Here is a 20606-nt window from a genome sequence, read left to right on the forward strand (position 1 = left end):
TGATGCTATACAAAAATAGAATTCTGTGTTGTTCTCATTTGTACAGTTCAGGAAACTGAGGCAAAGGTAGGGAATGCAAATGGTGCAAAGTTGCAAAGATTTTAAGGTGTGGATTCAGAACTTGAATCTACATCCAGACTCAAACTCCCAGTTTTTCTTTTTTTTCCCTTTGCTCACTATAGACTCTCCATTCATAATCAGATCCTTTTTCCTTAACAATTACTTCGGTGTGCGACACATATGTAGAGTTGGCATTGTGCTGGATGATCTGGCAGTTACAAAAAAAGGACAAATGCCTTGGATGATGAGACATGATTCTTACATAAGCAGCGCATCAAAGATAGGGCTGAATTAAGGCAGAGGTCTCTAAGCCAAACGTCCACAGGCACAAGACTGGTCATGTAATGAGGGACGTGGGACAGTGGGGAAGGATGCAGACTGTGAGAGCATATCCAACATGCTTAGGGGATTAGCCACTTCTTAGCTGCTGTCCAATAGCCCTATATGAAAAACAGAATTCCTGACTTCTCTTGAAAAATTGGATGAAATGACATTAACACAGAGTTGAAAACCCAGCCTAACTGAGGAGGGGGTTAAAGGTGGACAAGTTTTCAGCGCTTGTCCCCTTGTAGAAGCATCAGTTTGAATAACTGGCCATGCATGAAAATGCCTTTACGATAGTGCAGCTAAATGAATTAAAGGCTTAAGAATAAGACTGGAAACTGTAAAACTCTGTTAGAACACAAAAATTCAACTGAACAAATTTTAAAGATCTTCTTGGCTTTGTTCCATGATTTGGGAATTAAGGCAGCAACCCATCTAGTGGATAGAAAGGAGCTCCAAGAAGCTGTGCAAAATGGAAGAGTTTTATAGGCAGAAGGAAGTAGGATAAGAAAGTTATATTGGCAAAATGTGGATTGATTGTGGCAAGACCACCATCCTTGAGGGGAAAGCAGGGGTCTTGCAGGAAGATTATGTCCTTGGTACTGACTAGGTAATTTCTGAATGACTCGTTTAGGGTTTCATTCCTGAAGAGACAGAAACTGTAATTAAGTATTAGGTCTGGGTTTGGGGACATGGGGTTTAGCATAAGTGATTCTATTTGGGGGCCTATTGTCTCTTTCTTAACAACTACTGGAAGAGAATGTAGGGAAAATGCTTTTTGACATTGGTCTGACAAATGAATCTTTGGATATGACCCCAAAGATGCAGACAACAAAAACAAATATAGGCTAATAGAATTGCATCAAACTGAAAAGCTTCCGTGCAACAACGGAAACCATAAACAAAGTATAGAGACAACTTTTGGAATGAGAAAAAATTTGCAATGTATATCTGTATATCTGGTAAGTGGTTAATATCCAAAATATATAAGGAATTCCAGTGACCCAATAGCAAGAAAACAAATATCCAGATTTAAAAAATAGGCAAAGGCAAATGACCTGAGCAGACAGGCAGATGGCCAACTGGTATATGTAAAAATGCAGATCAAAACTACAATGAGATATCACCTCACACCTATTAGAATGGAAGTTATCAAAAAGACAAGATAACTGGTATTGGCAAAGACATGGAGAAAAGAACCCTTGTACTGTTAGTGAGAATATATAGTCATTATGGAAAACAGGATGGAGGTCTCTTAAACAAAAATAAAACTATCATATGATCCAGCAATTCTACTTCTGGATATATACCTAAAGGGAGTGAAATTAAGATCTCAAGGAGATATCTGCACTCCCATATTAATTGCAGCATTATTCACAATAGCCAAGATATGAGACCAACCTAAGTGCCCATCAGTAGATGAGCAGATAAAATGTGGTATACATGTACAATAGAACATTACTCAGCCTAAAAAAGGCTGTCATTTGTAACAACATGGGTGAACTGGGTGGACATTATGCTAAGTGAAACAAGCCAGACAGAGGGAGACAAATACTTCCTATGTGTGGAATCTACAAAAGTTGACCTGTAGAATCAGAGAGTAGAAGGGTGATTGCCCTGGACTAAGGGTGGAGGAAATGGAGAGATGTTGGTTAAAGGGTTCAAACTTTCAGTTATGCGAGATGAGTACATTCCGGAGATCTAATGTATTACATGACAACTGTAGCTGATAGTACTGTGTTGTATACTTGAAATTTGCTAAGGGAGTAGACCTTACAGTTTTCAACACACATACAAAATAGATAACTTTGCGAGGGGATGGACATGTTAATTAGTTTGATTGTGGCAATCGTTTCACAATGTATGTCTGTTAAAATATTACATTATACAGCTTAAATATATATATAATTTTTATTTGTCAATTATACCTCAGTACAGCTGCAAAAAACCCCACCAAGAGCCAGGCAGGGTCTGTGGACTTCAGTTTCTAGTATCTGTTCTAGAAGATTGGTTTTCAAATCTGAACTCTGAGGGTCCGAGGGGGGAGCTGCATCCTTAAGCTTGGTGTTCAGATTGGTCAAAGACAGGCTCTAATGCCTGTAACTGGGCTCTGATGCTACAAAGCGCCATCAACAAACATTTTTGTTGCTACACGTGTACTAGGCTTTCAAATAGGTTGCTGCCTGTACAGAGTTTGTACGTTGCATCACAGTAAGTTACCTACATATCATCCCAATTGATAAAAAGAATAGAATTCCAGATGTGGAAAGGGCCTTAAATGATCGAGTCTAACCTCTTTGTTAAGTAGATGAGAAAACTGAACAGGAGGCAGAAATGATCCGCTGCTGATTGGTTGCAAGGCTTTGGGCAATGCCTTTGTTCTCTCTGGATCCCATCTCCTTTCTCTGTAAAATCGGAGGATGAAGTACACAATTGCTAACATCCCATAATCCTACAATTATTTTCCTTGGTTTTACCTTAAGGCAGGGGGTGAGGAAGGGCAGGAGAAGATAAATAACTGAAGAAAATTGGGACCAGCCGTTTCAACATGGTGTTCATCTCTAGCTCTTCCACACTACCCCTGGGAGAGCTCGGGAAGTCCAGTGAGCCACCCAGCCACTCGGTGCAGCTACCCAATGAGTAGATGCCACGTGGCATACTTCATCACATCTCTGACAGCTGGTTACTGGCTTGGCTTCCAGCTCCAGCTGTCTGTGAAACAAATGAATGTTGTCATTTCCAAGGGAGGCAGGGCAAGGTGGGGTGGAGAGCTTGACATAACCCATCACCACTGCAGAAACAAGTAAAAACATATGTCTTCCTGATGCCGTGCATCCGTGGGCAGCAGCCTTGGGAATGGAGCAGCATCATTTATTCCAAAAAAGCGATTTGCACTATCGTGCAAATACAGCAGACACTATTTGTGCTGCTCCAGCTGAGTCACGGGGCCCATGTCAATTGTTCCTTCTAGGAAAATCACTACTTTCGGCAAACATGTATTAGACATCAGCTACCATATTTCCTACTCTCTAAACTCAGAACCAAGTAAAATTGGATAGTGAGAATTTAAGCAGTGGGAGATACCAATAATCTATTGATTATTGATTTTCAGGTAGCCAGGGGTTAGAGTTTGGATATAGTACTTTTATGAAAATATTTATCTGGATTAATTTGATATTGAGAGTGTAGGTTTCAATACCTGAATACCTATAGCTGGAATGCTTAGGCTCTTTGAGATAGCAATCTGAAGCAATGATAGTATAACAAGTTGAAAAACTGGATGTTACCTAATATGTAATGTTTAAATTTTCTAGTCTAAGTTTTTGGCATATTTCAAAAATGGCAGGCAGATTATATAGTGTCAAATTAGCATATCCTTCACTGTTACAGGAGGCAGAGTCCTTACAACTTGGGTCCAGCCATTTTTCTATAACATAGATGGATTCTTCTGGCTTGGCCTTCAAAACCCTCAGCTGTTTCTCACTGTACAAGAGTTTGATACCATCCTCAGAGGTGGTCTGACTTTACACTCCCATGGAATTTTGTATATTCCTCCATTCCTTCAACATGATTGACTGTCATGCCAATGCCATCTGAGTTCCAAGAGCATAAAGTCAAAATACAGTATCTGTACTTGCAGGGATTTTACATTACAAAAAAGTTATATAGCTCCCTTTGATAAGCACTGTGGTAATGTACATGATGATAAAGAAGCCTATAAGAGAAGCTTGTAAATCATAATGATGAATCAGGAAAGAATATAATATATCTGATTAATTGTTTATGTGTTTGTCTCCCAAAAAAGAAGCATGCTTAAGTACAAGCATCAACGTCTCGCCTATTTTTAGATCTCTCTTAGTACCAGGCATGTTGCCTTATTCCTCCTTAATTAATTCTAAAAATATTTACTGAGCACCTACCATGTGCCAGAGATGAGCAAGAGAAACACAAGCACCAGGCTTTATGGAGCTAATAGAAGCAACAGACAATAAACACAAAGCAAACAACTACAGGATAGATCATCAAGTAACAATAAGGGCTCTACAGAAAAATTAAGCTGACTGAGATGGAGGATGACAATATTTGCTTTGTTTCATAGGGTGGCTTGAAAAGGTAACCTTTGGGCAAAACAAAGCGAGGCATCTGGGGACACAGCCATCTAGATGCAGGAAACAGTAATCACAAAAGTCCAGGATGGGAGCTTGTCTGTCCTGTTGATGGAGCCAGTGTACCTAGAGTTTAGCCACAAAGGGTTGAAGATGGTTAGAAAGGCTACTGGGGGCTGGAATTGGATTAGACTGGACTGAAAAGTGGTTTGAAATTCATATTTCTTGGTTTGGCACTCATCTTGTAATAATAGAGCATAAATGTGACCTGTTTTTAAGTGATACTTTAGAAAAATAACTTTGGAACGAGAGAGGATAGAGCTTGCCAACAAGGAGACAAGATAGGAGGCCCCCCGCTTTATTCTAGGCCCTCGGTGATATGTGGCCAAACTGAAAAAAGAGTATAGGGCCGGACAGGGTTAGGAGCTCAAGAGATCAACTATGTGTTGAGATTTGTCAACATTGTTAACCACATAATGCTACATTCCATAGGACGTTGTTGGAGGAAATGAGGATTGGAGGTTGGAAGCATAAGTTTGGATTCTGAAATTGACATAAAAAACACAACTTCATTGGATATGAGTTATGACCATTTCCTCTCAGACATTTAGCATGCCCCTCCCTCCAGAGGATGCTGACATGACATGTGGAGAAGGAAGACTGTTTATTAGCAGACACAGCACCAAAGGCTGGAATGATCTAGAGGGAGAGGCTGGCTGCACGGTCCCCTGCAAAATAGGCAGAGTCTGGTTTCTATTAAATCCAGACCTGCCAGCTATCTCCACTTGGTCCCTCACAATTAGCCAACAGCCATTATGGTAGTCATGTGTTTTCCAAATGACATCCTTCCTTAAGCTTCCTTTGAAATGATCTGATTCTCAAGAGACTGGAGCAAAGAGGATCATGCGACACAAGGCTGTCAAATGGCTCCCTCCTTAGTCTTCCCCAGATGAGAAAGTCTTTATGACCAAACTGCCTATAAGGGTCATGGAGCTCTGATATCTGTTCTTGTTGATTGTGGAGGCATATTTAGCTTTCTGAGGAGCTGAGAAGATGTGGTTTTTCTCTTCCCTTATTATTCTGTGTATATCTCTCCCAAAGATGTGTGAAGTGCCCCTGACATGCAGGACATGCTGTGGTGGTTACAAAGCAGAGTGTCCCAGCCCTGCCCTGAAAGTACGCGCAATACACTAGAAGGGAGGAAACCAGAGCACTGCAGAATGAAATCTGAAGCAGATTAGTAATGTCCAGTAAGGCCGCATTCCAGAGAGCGGTTGAGCTGGTTACCTCTAGATCCACGGAGAAGCTTTTTCAGTGACTATTGAACGTCCACCCCTGCTACCCCTTTGGTGTGAAGCCAAAGGGGAAGCCAAAAGGATGACTGATTTTAGTGCCACTTGAACTCAGCCTTCATTTCTGGAGATCCGAGTTCATGGGTATTCCTCTATGTCCTTTGGATCTATCAGCGTGGCAGCAAAAGGTCGTTGCCAGGAGGTTAGGACCTACATGAAGCCAACTCAGAAGTATTAGTTCCTCAGGAACTAAATAACTCTGTTATTTGGGCTGCTACCCTTTTCCCCCAAAAAGTCATGTCCTCTCTGGAACCTTTCTTTTTTCCAACTTTATTGAGGTATAATAAATAAAATTGTAAGTTATTTGAAGCATATAACATGATGATTTGATACACATATACTGTCCCTCCCACTGAGTTAGTTAACATATCAAACACCTCACATATACATTCATTTTTGTGAAAACATTTGAGCTCTACTCTTTGTAGATTTCTTTTTTTTTTAAGATTTTATTATTTATTTATTCATGAGAGACACAGAAAGAGAGAGAGGCAGAGACACTGGCAGAGGGAGAAGCAGGCTCCATGCAGGGAGCCCAACGTGGGACTCGATCCCGGGTCTCCAGGATCATACCCTGGGACGAAGGCAGCGCTAAACTGCTGAGCCACCCAGGCCGCCCTCTTTGTAGATTTCAATTAAACAATACAGTGTTTCTGGAACTTTCCCTGAATCCTAAAAAGGTGTGTGGTTAAGAGTGAGCAGAAGCTGTGTGGTCAGAGATCCCTGAGATACAGAGAGGTTAATAAAAGTACCCATCAAACTGAGCTGACAGGTGGGATTTTGCAGACAGATTGCCTTGTACAGTATCTGGTACATAGGAAACGAGGAATTATTCCTCCAGGCGGAGCAACAAAAGAAGGGGGAGAGGGAGAGAAGGAAAGAAATTCCTCTACCTGTATGTATGTATGTATATGTATACATATTCATACATACAATGGAATACTACTCAGCCATCAGAAAGGATGAATCCCCACCATTTGCTTCAACGTGGATGGAACTGGAGGGTATTATGCTGAGTGAAGTAAGTCAATCAGAGGAGGACAATCATCATATGGTTTCACTTATACGGAGAATATAAGAAATAATGTAAGGGATTATAAGGAAAAGGAGGGGAACTGAGTGAGAAAAATTAGAGAGGGAGACAAACCATGAGATAGACTCCTAACTCTGGGAAATGAACAAGGGGTGGTGGAAAGGGGAGGTGGGCGGGGGGTTGGGGTGACTGGGTGACGGGCACTGAGGAGGGCACTTGATGGGATGAACACTGGGTATTATATGTTGGCAAATCAAACTTCGATAAAAACAAATAAATTAAGAAAAAAATTCCTCAACATCTATTGATTGTAATTAACCACTTGGATTAATTAATAAATGTTGAAACAAAAAAAATAAATGTTGAAACATAGATGCTGTATAAGACTGCTTCTAAAAATTGTGTGCATTTAGGAGTATGTGTGCATTTAATTTTTTGAAATTAATACTAAAATTTAGACAATAGGTCATGGTAAACTGTCAACCATTTTGGTATTAATACAGTGTTTGGAAAAAAAAAAGAGCTTTTTGGAGGTCTGTGCCCTTCTGAGAATGGGCACAGGCATAAATTGGAACAGAATGGGTTTATATCTCTCAACCTCATGTTGCATCAGGAACTGCTATACTCTGGTCTCATGAGGTTTGGGCTGTTGAAGTCATTAAGTGTTTATTTCAACAGACATATTTTTAATTAGTCAAATAAATAGGTTTCATCAATATGTTCTTAATATCTTTGAAGAGCTGCTAGTATTGCATCTTTTATACCAGTACAGACGGTTATACTTCAAGCACTCTGAGGAAAGAGTCGATTTATCTTCGTGTCAGTAGCTTAAACCATTGCACATGGTCAAAGCCATGTTAGTTAATATTGTCTCGGAGCCAAATTTGGTTAGTGTAAGTGAAAGCAAAGGATAATTCATTTTCCGCCTACTGGAGTATAGGAAGAAGTAGCCCAACATCCCAGGCTAGGGAGGAGGAAAAAAGCCAGGCCATTTTAAGAAGTTCTGAAGAAAGATTTTTTTTAGACTGTTTTTCTAATCTATCCTTATCAGTATGACTCAGAAAACCATAGAGACTGACAGTACCTGGAGACTCTACTTGCCTAGTGGAGGTCAGGGGTCACCAGGAGAACTGGGCTTTGCCCAGTGATGCACCAGTGTGTGCCGCAGGTGGGATGCTTGGTGAGCATCTGTAATAATCTACCATAATCTCCAGGAAGTCAGCTCCACTTTTTTTCTCCCTGCAGTAACCTTCCATTTATTCCCATCAAAGTATCCTTTTCCCCATGATGCTGCTTTTTTTTTTTTTTTTTTTTCTTCTTCTTCAGTAGAGGGCAGGTGGATAAGAGTAGGTCTTCAGAATGGACCAAGTCTGGGTTTCACATTTAACCTGTGAACATGCAGATGAGAAGTTAATAGGTCCAAAAAGTGTCATTGAAGAGGAGCAGCCTAGCAATTCCCCCTCTATGTGTCATTTGTCTTTCCCATCCCCAACAAAAGAAAACAACAAACAAGTTAAAACTAAAACCTGAAACCTTTGGGTTAAACAGATCTCCAAGGTAGAAAAACTCATGATTTCTCCTCTGTCTTTAAATAACTTCAGTTATATTTGTGAGAATATCATTAATGTGTCTCATCACCTCTTAAAGCCTTGTGTAGTCTTCCGACTATTTTCTCAATAAACACAATACTTAGGACACCAGATTCTGGTCCCCAGAATTTCAGGTCCAATTGAAGGGGAAGATTATAATATCAACATATTACTAGAAAGCAGGATGACTTCTCTGCTTTGTCCCCTCAAATAATCAAACGGAATAATGATAACAATAAACATTACTGGATGTTTCTCAGTGCCAAGTGCTCTTCTTAGCACTTCAGAAGCATTAACTCATCTAATCCTCTAAAAATCCTCTAAGGGAAGTGCTATTATTATTATTCCTACTTTACAAATCAGGGACTGGAGTATCTGAGAGTTTTGTAAATTTCTTCAGGGCTAAGGGAAAGGAAGAACGAGTCACTTAACCAATACAGAATGTGAAAATTCTGTGGCTCTGCATCTTGGCCCCCTTCTCTTGCCAGGCAATTTGGAGATACTGGTAGTATCTGAAGAAATTTGCACTGAGTGGGCTTTTCAGTTTTCTTGAAGGAAGATTACTATGTATATAAATCTGGAAAGCCTAAATGCCCTTCTACATCATATTTGTATTGTGAGTCTAGTTGATGATAATATTGCTATCAATGAATGGATGGGAAATACCAGATTTTTGTTGACATGTGTATTTTTGTTTTTTTCTCCCAAAATGGAAGATTTTCTTCCCCTTGACAGTAATAGGGCATCCCAAATGTTTTTTTTCCCCAAAAGGCATGTCCACGTGTGAGGGCCTGTCCAAGTTGTCTGTTAAACCACTTCTACATGTATAGATGCAGATGGTAAAAAATTCTATGTCAGTGTCTTAGAATTGTGTGCTTTGTGGAGAACTGAAGATGTTACCAGCATCTGTACGCTCTCGGCATGATTCCATATTTTGTCTCCTCAGCCTGACCACTGATCCAGATAGTCTACTTGTTCTCATCTGGAACCTGGTGAATCATTTGTCTTTAATCTCAAGATTCTTACTTCCTTTTTTAAAGTCACTATGGCGCTGTGTTTTATGTTTAGATTTACTGAGCAGTTGACAACTTAGCACAGTGCTTGATAAATAAATATTCACTTATTTGACCAGTGAGAAAACCCAAGTTAGAGATACTTTTATTCCCACTTCACAGATGGTGTAAAAAGGCAACCAGAAGTTCAGAATGCTTAAGCCCAGCAAGTGAGCAATGGAGCTTCAAGTGTACCTGTAAAATGTTTACTTTTTGTTTGTCTGTTTTTTAAAAGATTTTTAAATTTATTTTAGAGAGAATAGGGGAAGAGCAAAGGGGGAGAGAGAGAGAGAATCTCAAGCAGACTCCCTGCTGAGCACAGAGCCCATAGGTGGGGCTCAATCCCATGACCCCAAGATCATGAGCTGAGCTGAGCTGAAATCAGGAGTCAGATGGTCAACCGACTGAGCACTCAGGCACCCCTAAACTGTTGTCTGTATGTTGAGCATTTCCTTTATTTCATTATCTTTGTGCCATTCCATTTTAGCTTAATTCTTGTCACTTCTTCACACAATTCTAAATCCCTAGTCCTTTGCTTCTTTGATGGTCCCTTTCTCTCCTCCTCCAGCCCCTGGACCGTGGACTCCTGTTTCATATTGACTCTGCTTCCTTAAGCTTTTTGCTCACTCTAAACTGATATTTCCTTTCGGGGCATCCTCATACATGCTGGGCAACAAATGAGTTAGTTATCCTTTAGTCCCGTTGTTTGGACAAAATAGTTGTTTTTTTTTTTAAAAAGAATGTGACAGCTTGACTGAAGTTTCAGTATTTTTTAGGTCACTATTGTTAACAATGGGTTAAAAATTTTAAAATGAAAAATAAGTTGATTTTTCGTAATCACAAATATATATCTTTGCCAATATTTTCCCAGCCAGCCTCATGGGGGCTACTTTGTTGTTTTATTAGCCTTCCCTAAGAAGAGCAATAGAATGTTAAGACCGCCCATGGGGGTTCTTTTTTTATTATTACTTCAGGACCTTTCTTTAAGATAGATCATCTCACTTTTAGCAAACATCATTAATCCATTGAATCCATTTTTGATTATTTAATAGGTACCAGTGCTGGGATACAGGTCACTTAAGACAAGGACCTTGTCTTTTCTCGAATCTGCAGTCTCCCTTTTTTCATTAAGTTTAAAGCCTTTGATAGAACTTAAATATGACCTAGAGGAGTGGGTGTTTTAAAGAGCAATTTCCTGAAGTATGATTTATACCCTACCTGAATCCTTAGTGTATTATTTGGCCACTGACATCCAAAGTAGGAAACAACTGCTAACAAAATATATTGTCTTATAGTATCTCCATTCTAAAAGTATAAAGTGGCCAACTATCACTGCATAGAATATTGACTCTTGGTCTTTATCCCTAGCAGTTAAATTTGTAACTGGGTTTCTAGATCTTTGAAACTAGAAAAGGTTGACATGTAATGTGGGAACAATATTCAGTCCAAAAGGGAACACCGCCGGGCCTTTATCTCTGGCTTCTTCTGTCTTCTGAGAGAGAGGAGTCCCTAGTTTAGGGAGTTGGGGGCAGCTCTGAGTGTGTCACACTAGCCTCCCCAGGGACTTGAGGCCTTTCCTGTCCTTCCCAGACCTAGAGGATGCCTCAGTGCATCCTCAGGCTCCATTCCCTTCTGGTAGGCCACTGGGTCTCTGTTCCCTCCTGTCTACCCTCATTTCCTGCATGAGCCAGGAAAGGGCTCTGATCTCCCGGAAATGCCCATCCTCAGGAAAGCCTCCCATGTTCTCCCACACTCCTTGCCCTTTCCCTCATCTTGTTTTCTCTCCTAGAACCCTTTTTTTCTTCATATTTTGCCCAAAGGAATATTTCATACCCATTTGTGATCTTGTCTTATCCCCGCTCCCCCATTTAACTGGAAGTCCCATGAGACCACGGCTCCATCTTGCTCACCACTGTTGGAGTCAGAACATTGCGTGTGTTCAGCAACTCAAGATGCTTCACACATTCCGCAAATAAACAGATGGCTCCTTTTGGAGGTGCTGGGTTTGGATTTTTAAACCATAAAATGTATTTATTTGGTCAGACTCCAATGTTTTCTGTCAAACCCAATCCAAAAAAAGAATATATTTCTTCCTTAATAGCTAGTGCTGCAAAATTCTTGTTTCATTTTGAAGAATTATTCTAGATTTTTGTCCTTGTCACTCTTGAACTGAAAAAGAGAGGATCATGTGGCCTCTGTGTTTGTCCCAATATGGGAAGACAATTCTTATTTTTTTAGTGCTTTCTCAACACAGAAGCTTTCACTGTGCCTTTGAGTTGCCTTAAGGTGCTCAGGAAACAGGGAGAATAGAGAAAAAGCTTCCCAACCGGTTGGTCCAGTTAAGACACTTAAGTGGCTTAAGCCTTTGATATTAGTTTAACCAAGTTAGGAAGTTAGTAAGGCAGGAGGGCTTTCATGGATAAATCATTGCTCCCACCCCCACCCCCCACCTTAACTGTTCACTCTGCTGGGGACTGTAAATGGTGTCCTTTGTCTTCAGGCATGTAGAAGAGGTGGGGGCACTGGAAGGCCAGGGTTTACCTAGGAGGGACCCAGATCTTCCTGTGCTTCCAACTGAGATTTCTTCACAGGGTGGTCATGAAGTTTAAATAAAGCATCCCATCGAGTGTTCCAGGCTTCACAGCTCGACTTCAGAAAGAGTGCCTGGATTTTATGTATTGGAACCTGTCGCTTCCCACCTCCAGTGTCCTCCGCTATGGAGGGAGTGGGTGCTGGCACATCCCCGCATGCCTCCGGTCAGAGATTCTTTCATTCACTCACTCCACAAACATTTATAGACTAATAAACAAATGTTGATTGGCTGATAACATGTGACACACAGCAGGGATGCCAGTGTGGCTTCTGCTGTCACAGAGAATTATGTTAAAATTACATGTCCCTGGTGGTGGGGAGAGGATGGCATTTTGTTTGCTTCTGTCGTTGTAGAGAGACATGAGCAAGGAACTGTGGCCTCAGAGAATTTGGAAGTGGGGGGTAGGGGGAAGCGGGGCCATGAGTGAATTTTCTTTGAGGGGAAGGTGACAAAGTGGTGAGCACCAGAAAGCCAAGCAAGTCTATGGGAGCAGGAGATCATAGGTCAAAGAAACAGTGTGCAAGAGTTTGTGGGGGAGGGAAAAATAATTTTCCCTCTACCCTACTAAGTTCTTGGCTCACCCCCCTGTAATAGAAGACAGATCAACAGGAAAAAACAAAGATGATTAATAACATGGGAGGGACCCAGGAGAACTTTGGTATTTCTCCAAAAGGGCACAAGACACCACCCTAAATATGATCTAGATAAGATGTTGAGAGGGACAGTTATGGGAACTAATCGGGCCCAGTGCAGTCAGCAAGAGTGTGATTGTTATGCAGAGTTAAGTCCACACCTCTGTTGAGTAGTGTCTCCAGACCTTTGGTCATCCCCCTACTCCTGGTACACAGAGGGAGACACTCTTATAAATGGAGATTTCCTTTATAAACATAACTGTCTCCTACAGAAAGATAACTTCTCGGGGCATCTGGGTGGCCCAGTTGGTTAAGCCTCTGCTTTCAGCTCAGGTCATGATCCCAGAGTCCTGGGATCCAGCCCTACATTATTGGGCTTCTTGCCCCACAGCGACCCTGCTTCTCTCTTTCCCTCTGCCTGCCACTCTGCCTATTTGTGCGCGCGCACCTGCGTGCTCGCTCTCTCTCTCTTAAGTAAGTAAGTCTTTAAAAAAAAGGAGGGGGGGTAACTTCCCTAGGCTTTCAGAGCTTCTCCTGTATGGGCTTAGTCTTAAAAATAACCAGCTTAAGATAATCCTTGTGCCAAAGAGGCATATTTTGGGGTGGCAAATTCTGCTCACCTTCAAGTAAGAGCACATAGTAGATCTAAGAAGTGAAATGTCTTGTTTTGAATGGTGAGGAGAGAGGGAGAGGGGATGGTTAAACCGCCCAGCTCCACCTGGGGCAGGTTATGCAGGGATCTGTGGGCCAAGGAGAAGGGGCTTGGATTTGAGATCAATACCCGAGTGCATGGAATGAGTTGATTATGTTGGACAAAGAGACTATATGTGAGGAGGCTCACATAGGAGATGGCTTGGGGAGACTAAACAGAAAGTGTCCAAATGAGGAAGGGAAACCCTACCAGCATGGCTCTGGGCTGGGTGGGAAGGGCAGGTTACTCTGAGATCCAGCCTGAAGATATGATGGACAGGATTCCTAGATTGTGGGATTTTACTCAACTGAATGTTTATCTTGCCAATCAATTTCTCTTCTGTAATCTCCAGGAGAACATGAATGTGAACTGTTCTGTTGACATGTGGTGTGCCTCTGTTCTTTATGCCAACTCCTAGACAAGGGCTGCTATTGAGGTGCTCAGTGTGAGTTCACCGAGCCAAGCAAAGTATCTGTCTGTTCCCCGGTTCTAGATAATAGGTCAATGCTATAAGTCAACAAGACAGTCTTTCAGAAGGCAGCATCCTTCTGAAGGGGAAGGAAAGTCAAGGGCAAACCACATATTCTGGGACTTATTTTAGGAATGAGAAGCTGAATCCTAACATATGGCCCAAATTAGGCCTGAGCACAGAGCCCGTCTGCTGCAACCCCTCCACTCCACTGGGTGGGTTAGGTGCCAGCGCCTCCATGTTCCCATAGTAATCTGCTCTCAGCCTGACACCCCCTTGGCGTTTGGTACCATCCTTAAATTTTTAGGTGTCTGGCTCCCCAGCACAGCACATCCTCTGTTTGTGTAACTCCTACACAGTTGTGTGCCTTGCACCTGATACCCAGTGAGTGTCGATTCAATCGGTGCATCATCCTCACCCACCCAGACTGCTGTAGGTGAGAGTGTATAAAGGGCTCCTACAATGGTTATTCGATCTCCCCTTATAAAGTAGTCAGGGAGGGAAGGATTCCTCCCCTTTTGCTCATGAAGAAGGGGAGGCCTAGAAGACGGGCTCATGAAGCCCTTTGTGCATTGATAGTCCTTGGAGCAGTTCAGAACAAAAGTTCTGATGCATGAATCATGAGGAAAAAGATCTGGATTTTGATGGTATGCAGTTCTGCTTGGGAGTGAGGGAGTCTGTGTGCCTCTTGGATCCCTGCGTGTTTCTGATGTTCGGCAAAGTTTAAGAGTTGCTGGCCCACGTAAGTGCTTCCCAGGCCTTCACAGACATATGAATCGTGTGGGGATCTAAATAAAATGCAGCCTCTGATGCCACAGATCTGGGGTGAGACCTGAGTCTGCATCTCTGACAAGCTCCTGGGTGGGCTGAAGCTGCACACCAACAGACCACACTTGCTATCCCGGGGCCTGGATGTCCAGAAACTTCGGAACCGAACGCAGAAAGAGAGAGGATGGAGATGTGGAAGGGAGAGTGGGGTGTGCTCCAGCTGAAATATCAGGTCCAAATATATACACTTTATGCCACAAACTTGGAAAGCGAAATTGTGATTGGATGGCTGGCTGAGTCATGGTCATCTCCATGGGTCCCGGGCTGCACCATCGAGAGACAGATCTGCTAAGTGGAGGAGAGAGAGCGAACAGGGACTCTACTACCTCCGCTTTGACCTCAGTCTGTGTGTTCTAATTGATGAAATTCTTCTTCCCAGCTTATTTCTTAACTCAGGCTGAAGAGCCAGTGGGTGGGACGCCTGGGTGGCTCAGCAGTTGAGCACCTGCCTTTGCTTCAGGGCATGACCCCGGGGTCCCGGGATTGAGTCCTACGTTGGGCTCCCTGCAGGGAGCGTGCTTCTCCCTCTGCCTGTGTCTCTGCCTCTCTCTCTCTCTCTGTGTATCTCATGAATAAATAAATAAAATCTTAAAAAAAAAAAACAGCAGACATGAGAAACTCTCTGAAAACCAAGTAGAAGTTACCATTTTACATTCATGAGGGAAATCTCCATTTTGGGGGTGCCTCCCTCTCTGTGCCAGGACCAGGAGGGTGATCAAATCTCTGGCAACTTGTCTGGGCAGAAGGCCAGGACTTAAATCCGCACATCAACCATATCTCTTTTTTCTGTGCTTTTCCTGGTAGCTTGCGTGACTGCCCTTCTCCCACCCCCATCGCCTTCAACATCTTCTCACATCTTTAGCTGGAGACAGTATTTATAAGGTGGTGTCTTGGTCCCTTTTGGGGAGTTACTCAGTTTTCCTGGATGACTCCCATCTCTACGAAAGATATACATGTTATTATACCTCTGTTTGTTTTTCTCTTGTTAATCTTTTATTACAATGGGGTCTGAGCCAAGAACCTAGAAGGATAAAGGGAAAATTTTTTCCTTCCCTACGATGTCAGCGCTCACTTTCCTACTTCCTACCTTAGCCTCTGTCTTGTCCTCCGTAAAATGGGGATAAAACATGTTAATGCTAATGGTACATAGAAAATACCCATCAATTACTTAGCGCAGTGCCCGCACCCAGGAAGTGGCCAGTAAACAGTTGTTGAAAATCACCACATAAGAGGAGGCCTGGAATCATTCATGTTTTCTGTGTGTTTGGCTTTTTAGTCAGGTCTAATAAGGACGCAAAAAAACGAATTCCTCATCTCACCGTTACCTCAGCTGCTGGCCCAGGAGCATAACTACAGTGCACCTGCAGGACACCATCCTCACGTACTGTACAAAAGGACGGCAGAGGAGAAGGTCCACCGTTGCCATGGCTACCTGGACTCCAGCGGACGTTCTTCCGGTCACTCCCCAACTCACACTCCCCGCACATCTTGGAGTCAAGAAAGAGAGCATCACCACCCAAGGTTGCAAAAGCAGCATTTTTGTGGACGACGCAAGAAATGTATGTAAGGAAACTTTTTCTTATTCTGTTCTCATGCGGGGCCCTCCGTAGGCTTTCTTGAGTGTAATTGGGTGTGCTGACTTTGCAGGTTAAAATTGGGGCTACACTGGGAATCCCTTGAAATCAGTCTTGGAGATGGACCAATATTCATCCCTGTCAGGCAAAAACTGGGTGACCAATTCTCAATTCTTCTAGGTTAAACTAGGAAAGATTTTGATATGCTTTTGTTGGTTTTCATTTAGCATCTCCTATGTTTTAGTCTTGGATCCCCATATTATCTTGGTTTCTGTGCTCATGCTTCTGTACTGAGTCTTCCAATGATGAGAGAAATCAGAGGTGGATCCTCAGGTGTGGTTGGATGTTTGTTCCTTTTGAGCTCTTGAAGGAGAACTTAACAGGAAATGAGAACATTGGCACCTACATGGAGGTGACACTGAGATAGATACAGGGCCCCTTGGGCATGATTTGTGACCCAGCCATGGCATTCTGCACTTCGTAGACCAGTGGTATCTAAGAGAAATAAATGTCAGCCCCACAAATAGTTTTAAATGTTCTACTGGCCGCATTTTTTAAAAAAATTAAAGATAGGAAATTAATTTTAATAATATATTTAACCTGATATATTACAAAATATCTCAACATGCCAACACTATACCAAATTATGAATCAGGTATTTTATATTAAGTTTTGGAAATATAGTATTTGTTTGACAATTAGATCACAATTTTAATTTAGACAACAAATTTTCATCAGAAATAATTAATTTGTATTTGAGTTTCATGAAATGAAGGTTGGAAGTATAGATTTACATATTCAGGTTCTCCCAAACTCCCTTGTTTTCCAATAAGTGCAGCAAGTATTGCTTTCTTACTTTAAATCAAAATTAATTAAAATTAAAATAAAAAATTCAGTCTCTTCAGTGGCACCAGCCACATTTTAAAGGCTCAGTAGCCATAAGGGCAGGTGAATGCCTGGTTGGACAGAGCAGCCAAATGGTGGTTCTACCCAAGGAGAAGGGGAATGGATATCCCTGAGCAGTTGATTGGGAGCAACAGTGAAATGCCATGTTTCTAGCATTTTAATTGGTCTTTGGGGATTTGGGGTGTTAACAAAAATTTCCTCTTTAAGGAACATCTATTTGGCATGGATTTATAAAAATAGTGATATTCATAGTGACAGTGATATATATTTGATAGGAGATATCAAAGCTAATATTTAAAGCAGGGTTCAGATTGGTATTATGGATATTAGACTCCTTCCATTGAGAAACTGAGACTTAGGTCACTTATGAAAGTGGCCAACTTGAGGCTTTATATCTAAACTATATAATTTGATCTTTTAATTTTACTCTTTGGAGAGCTATCTGACTTCACTATTATGACTCTACTAGTTGTTGAAGTATTAAAATAACTCTGTGTTAGTATCACATTTCCAAATGCCCTATTGCCCCCCAGCAATCCTTGGACTTGTCCCTCTCCATTAACTGAAGGGATTATGCCTGGGGCCCAACATCCTGAGACTTCCAAGTCTCTTCCTAAAGGCCATGGCCAATATCCATTCTGTTAAGGTGGTGCCTGCACCTTACCTATTATGAAATATTTCATATTTTAAATATCAGCGCTGACTATGCTATTTCCCCCCAAACGAGTTCAATATTAGGTCAAAGAGTCCTTATTGACCACTTATTTTGTGCTATATTCTAGCTTGTGTTGATGAAACAAGGATATTAGACATGGACAGTGTTCATTCTGTAGGACATATATTTCTAAATTTTATTTAGAAAATAATATATAAAGTGTCATCATGAATTCAGAGGCAAAGGGTAATGTCTACTTCTGCAGTGTTTTATTTTATTTAGAATAAAATAAAATGAACATTTTCTGTTTTTAAAGACTATTCCAGCAAAATTGATTTTTGTCGACCTGCTATACCAACTAGATTTGTAGTTTGGTTGTGTGTGTGTGTTTACTCATTAGAGTATTTTTGAGTTATTGTCTATTCACCTACCAACTTGTTTGAATGAATCTTTCTCAACCACAAACTAGGTACAAAGCCCCAGGACAAGCACTGAAAGCATCATTTATCAGTAGATCAGTGAAGTGTTGGTTACAGACTCTCTCCCTGCCTTGTGTAGATTTCTTTCTATCTCACTCAGCTGTTCTCCACTGGTAATCCCTTCCAAATGCTCTTATGTTCGTTGTAGATGCCCCTAAGCCTCCCACGGAGGATACCTATCTCAGGTTTGATGAATATGGGAGTGCAGGGCGACCCAGAAGATCAGCTGGAAAATCACAAAAGGGCTTAAATGTGGAAACTCTTGTGGTAGCAGACAAGAAAATGGTGGAAAAGCATGGCAAGGCAAATGTCACCACCTACATTCTCACAGTCATGAACATGGTAAGGGAGTTTGCCAGGACTCTGATGCTACTCGTCCTCCAGAATAGCTAAAAATTAAGAGTATCGGGATGCCTGGGTGGCTCAGCGGTTGAGTGTCTGCCTTCGGCCCAGGGTGTGGCCCCGGGGTCCCAAGATCGGGTCCCGTATCAGGCTCCCTGCATGGAGCCTGCTTCTCTCTCTGCCTGTGTCTCTGCCTCTCTCTCTGTCTCATGAATAAATAAATAAAATCTTTTTTAAAAATGGAATGGTTTTAAAAAATTAAAGGTATTTCCTTGTGTGGATTGAATAGCAGATATAGCCACATTATTTTATTGGAAAAAATGAATTTTGAGGAGATTGGCTTCATATGTACATATATTTGGTGAAGTGGAGGCCTGTATACTTATAAATATGTCTGATTGATACACAGAGTTTTGGAAATTTAAGATTTACTTTATTTTTGCTTGATTTCAATTGTTCTGACAGGTTTCTAGCCTATTTAAAGATGGGACCATTGGAAGTGATATAAACATTGTTGTGGTGAGCCTCATTCTTCTGGAACAAGAACCTGTACGTGCCATACTTCACTTATCTCTTAATTCATTCTACCATTCAGGATCCACTTATTGAATACCTACTATGTATTGATCCATGAACTAGTCATTAGAAATTCCAACTTAAAAATATGCTGATCCTATCCTCAAAGAAAGTATAATGTAATAGGGTTGTGTATTCAAACAATGAAAACATCACAAAATAATTACATATATGTGCATGTATATATGACACACAATGACATATATATGCATATATAGTATAAATGTTACATTCTATATAAAAATACAAATATTATGTAGGCTTTACAGGGAAGGTGCCTTTGATATCAGATTTAAGGGTTAGTTGAATTTTGCATGTTGGATATCCTGGGTAATTTGCAGGTAGATGCAAAAGGATATTTTGAAAATATACAGAAAATAAGTTATCAGAAGATTCTTGTAGTAAACCTACTGTTTCCCCAATACCATCTTAGTACTGCAGAGAATAAATAAGGAATATTTAACTGCCCTTGAATCGATTACCTTGAAGTATAGGTCACAGGCACAGAGTAAATTATAAAACCAGAACATATAATAAAGTGTTAATTGCATGGCACCCGCTGCTTTGTAGTGTTTTGATGCTGAAACTGTATTTTTCTGAAGTGGAGACTACCACAGGTTTTTAAGTCCCCTGTGGCTTCTCCTCTTCATCTGCAACCCCAGTAATTAACGTACAAAGCAAGGAGTCAGAGACAAGACAAAAATTAATTGTCCAGGTGTGTAGAGCAACAGAGGTTAACAACCTGTCAGATTGTTCTTGGAATTTTAGAAGGGTAGAAAGGAGGATGTGTGTCATTGGGAGACACTTCTGTCTTTAACCTACCACTTATACTTTGCCCAAGGTCATTGAAGCCAGAGGCATCCTAATTCATGGATAATTAAAGACCTAGTCTAAAAACCCTCAACTTGATCCAAGTCAATAGTTTTAAGCAAAGATTTTTGGTAAATAATTATCTTAAGGCTAGGTCCTATCTTACCCTCTCAGAATCTTATAATTATTTGTTTCTACATCCATTCAGTGAGCTTTCATTTTATTGATTGATGGATGGATTGATGATGTGCCAAGCCCTTTGCTGGAAATTTTGGCATAGGAGTAAATAAGCTGTGGTCACTACCTTGCTTGTACTATATTGAAGAAGGCATTGAACTTTATCAACAATAACTTATAATTAGGTTCTAAAAGCTATCAGTTTTATAAAGGTGGTAACAACATGAGATGGACACAGATATTCCAACTGATGTCAGGTTATTTATTTTTTTTTATAAAATAGAACTAATCATACAATATACTGCCAAAACTCTATAGTTACTTGAAATATTGTGAGCATTTACCTGAAATATTTTTA

At 41.1% G+C, this 20606-nt stretch overlaps 1 protein-coding gene across 1 annotated transcript in view; it reads left to right on the forward strand.

The window, feature by feature from the left end:
- Positions 1 to 20606, forward strand: part of ADAMTS18 (ADAM metallopeptidase with thrombospondin type 1 motif 18) — a 141420-nt gene that overhangs the window by 50358 nt on the left and 70456 nt on the right. The window contains exons 5-7 of the mRNA XM_038538825.1: positions 16006 to 16288; positions 18492 to 18685; positions 19151 to 19234. Coding sequence (XP_038394753.1) covers positions 16006 to 16288; positions 18492 to 18685; positions 19151 to 19234 — 561 coding nt within the window. The remainder of the gene's footprint in view (positions 1 to 16005; positions 16289 to 18491; positions 18686 to 19150; positions 19235 to 20606) is intronic.

This window comes from Canis lupus, chromosome 5, assembly GCF_011100685.1.
Source record: "Canis lupus familiaris isolate Mischka breed German Shepherd chromosome 5, alternate assembly UU_Cfam_GSD_1.0, whole genome shotgun sequence".
Taxonomy (NCBI): domain Eukaryota; kingdom Metazoa; phylum Chordata; class Mammalia; order Carnivora; family Canidae; genus Canis; species Canis lupus.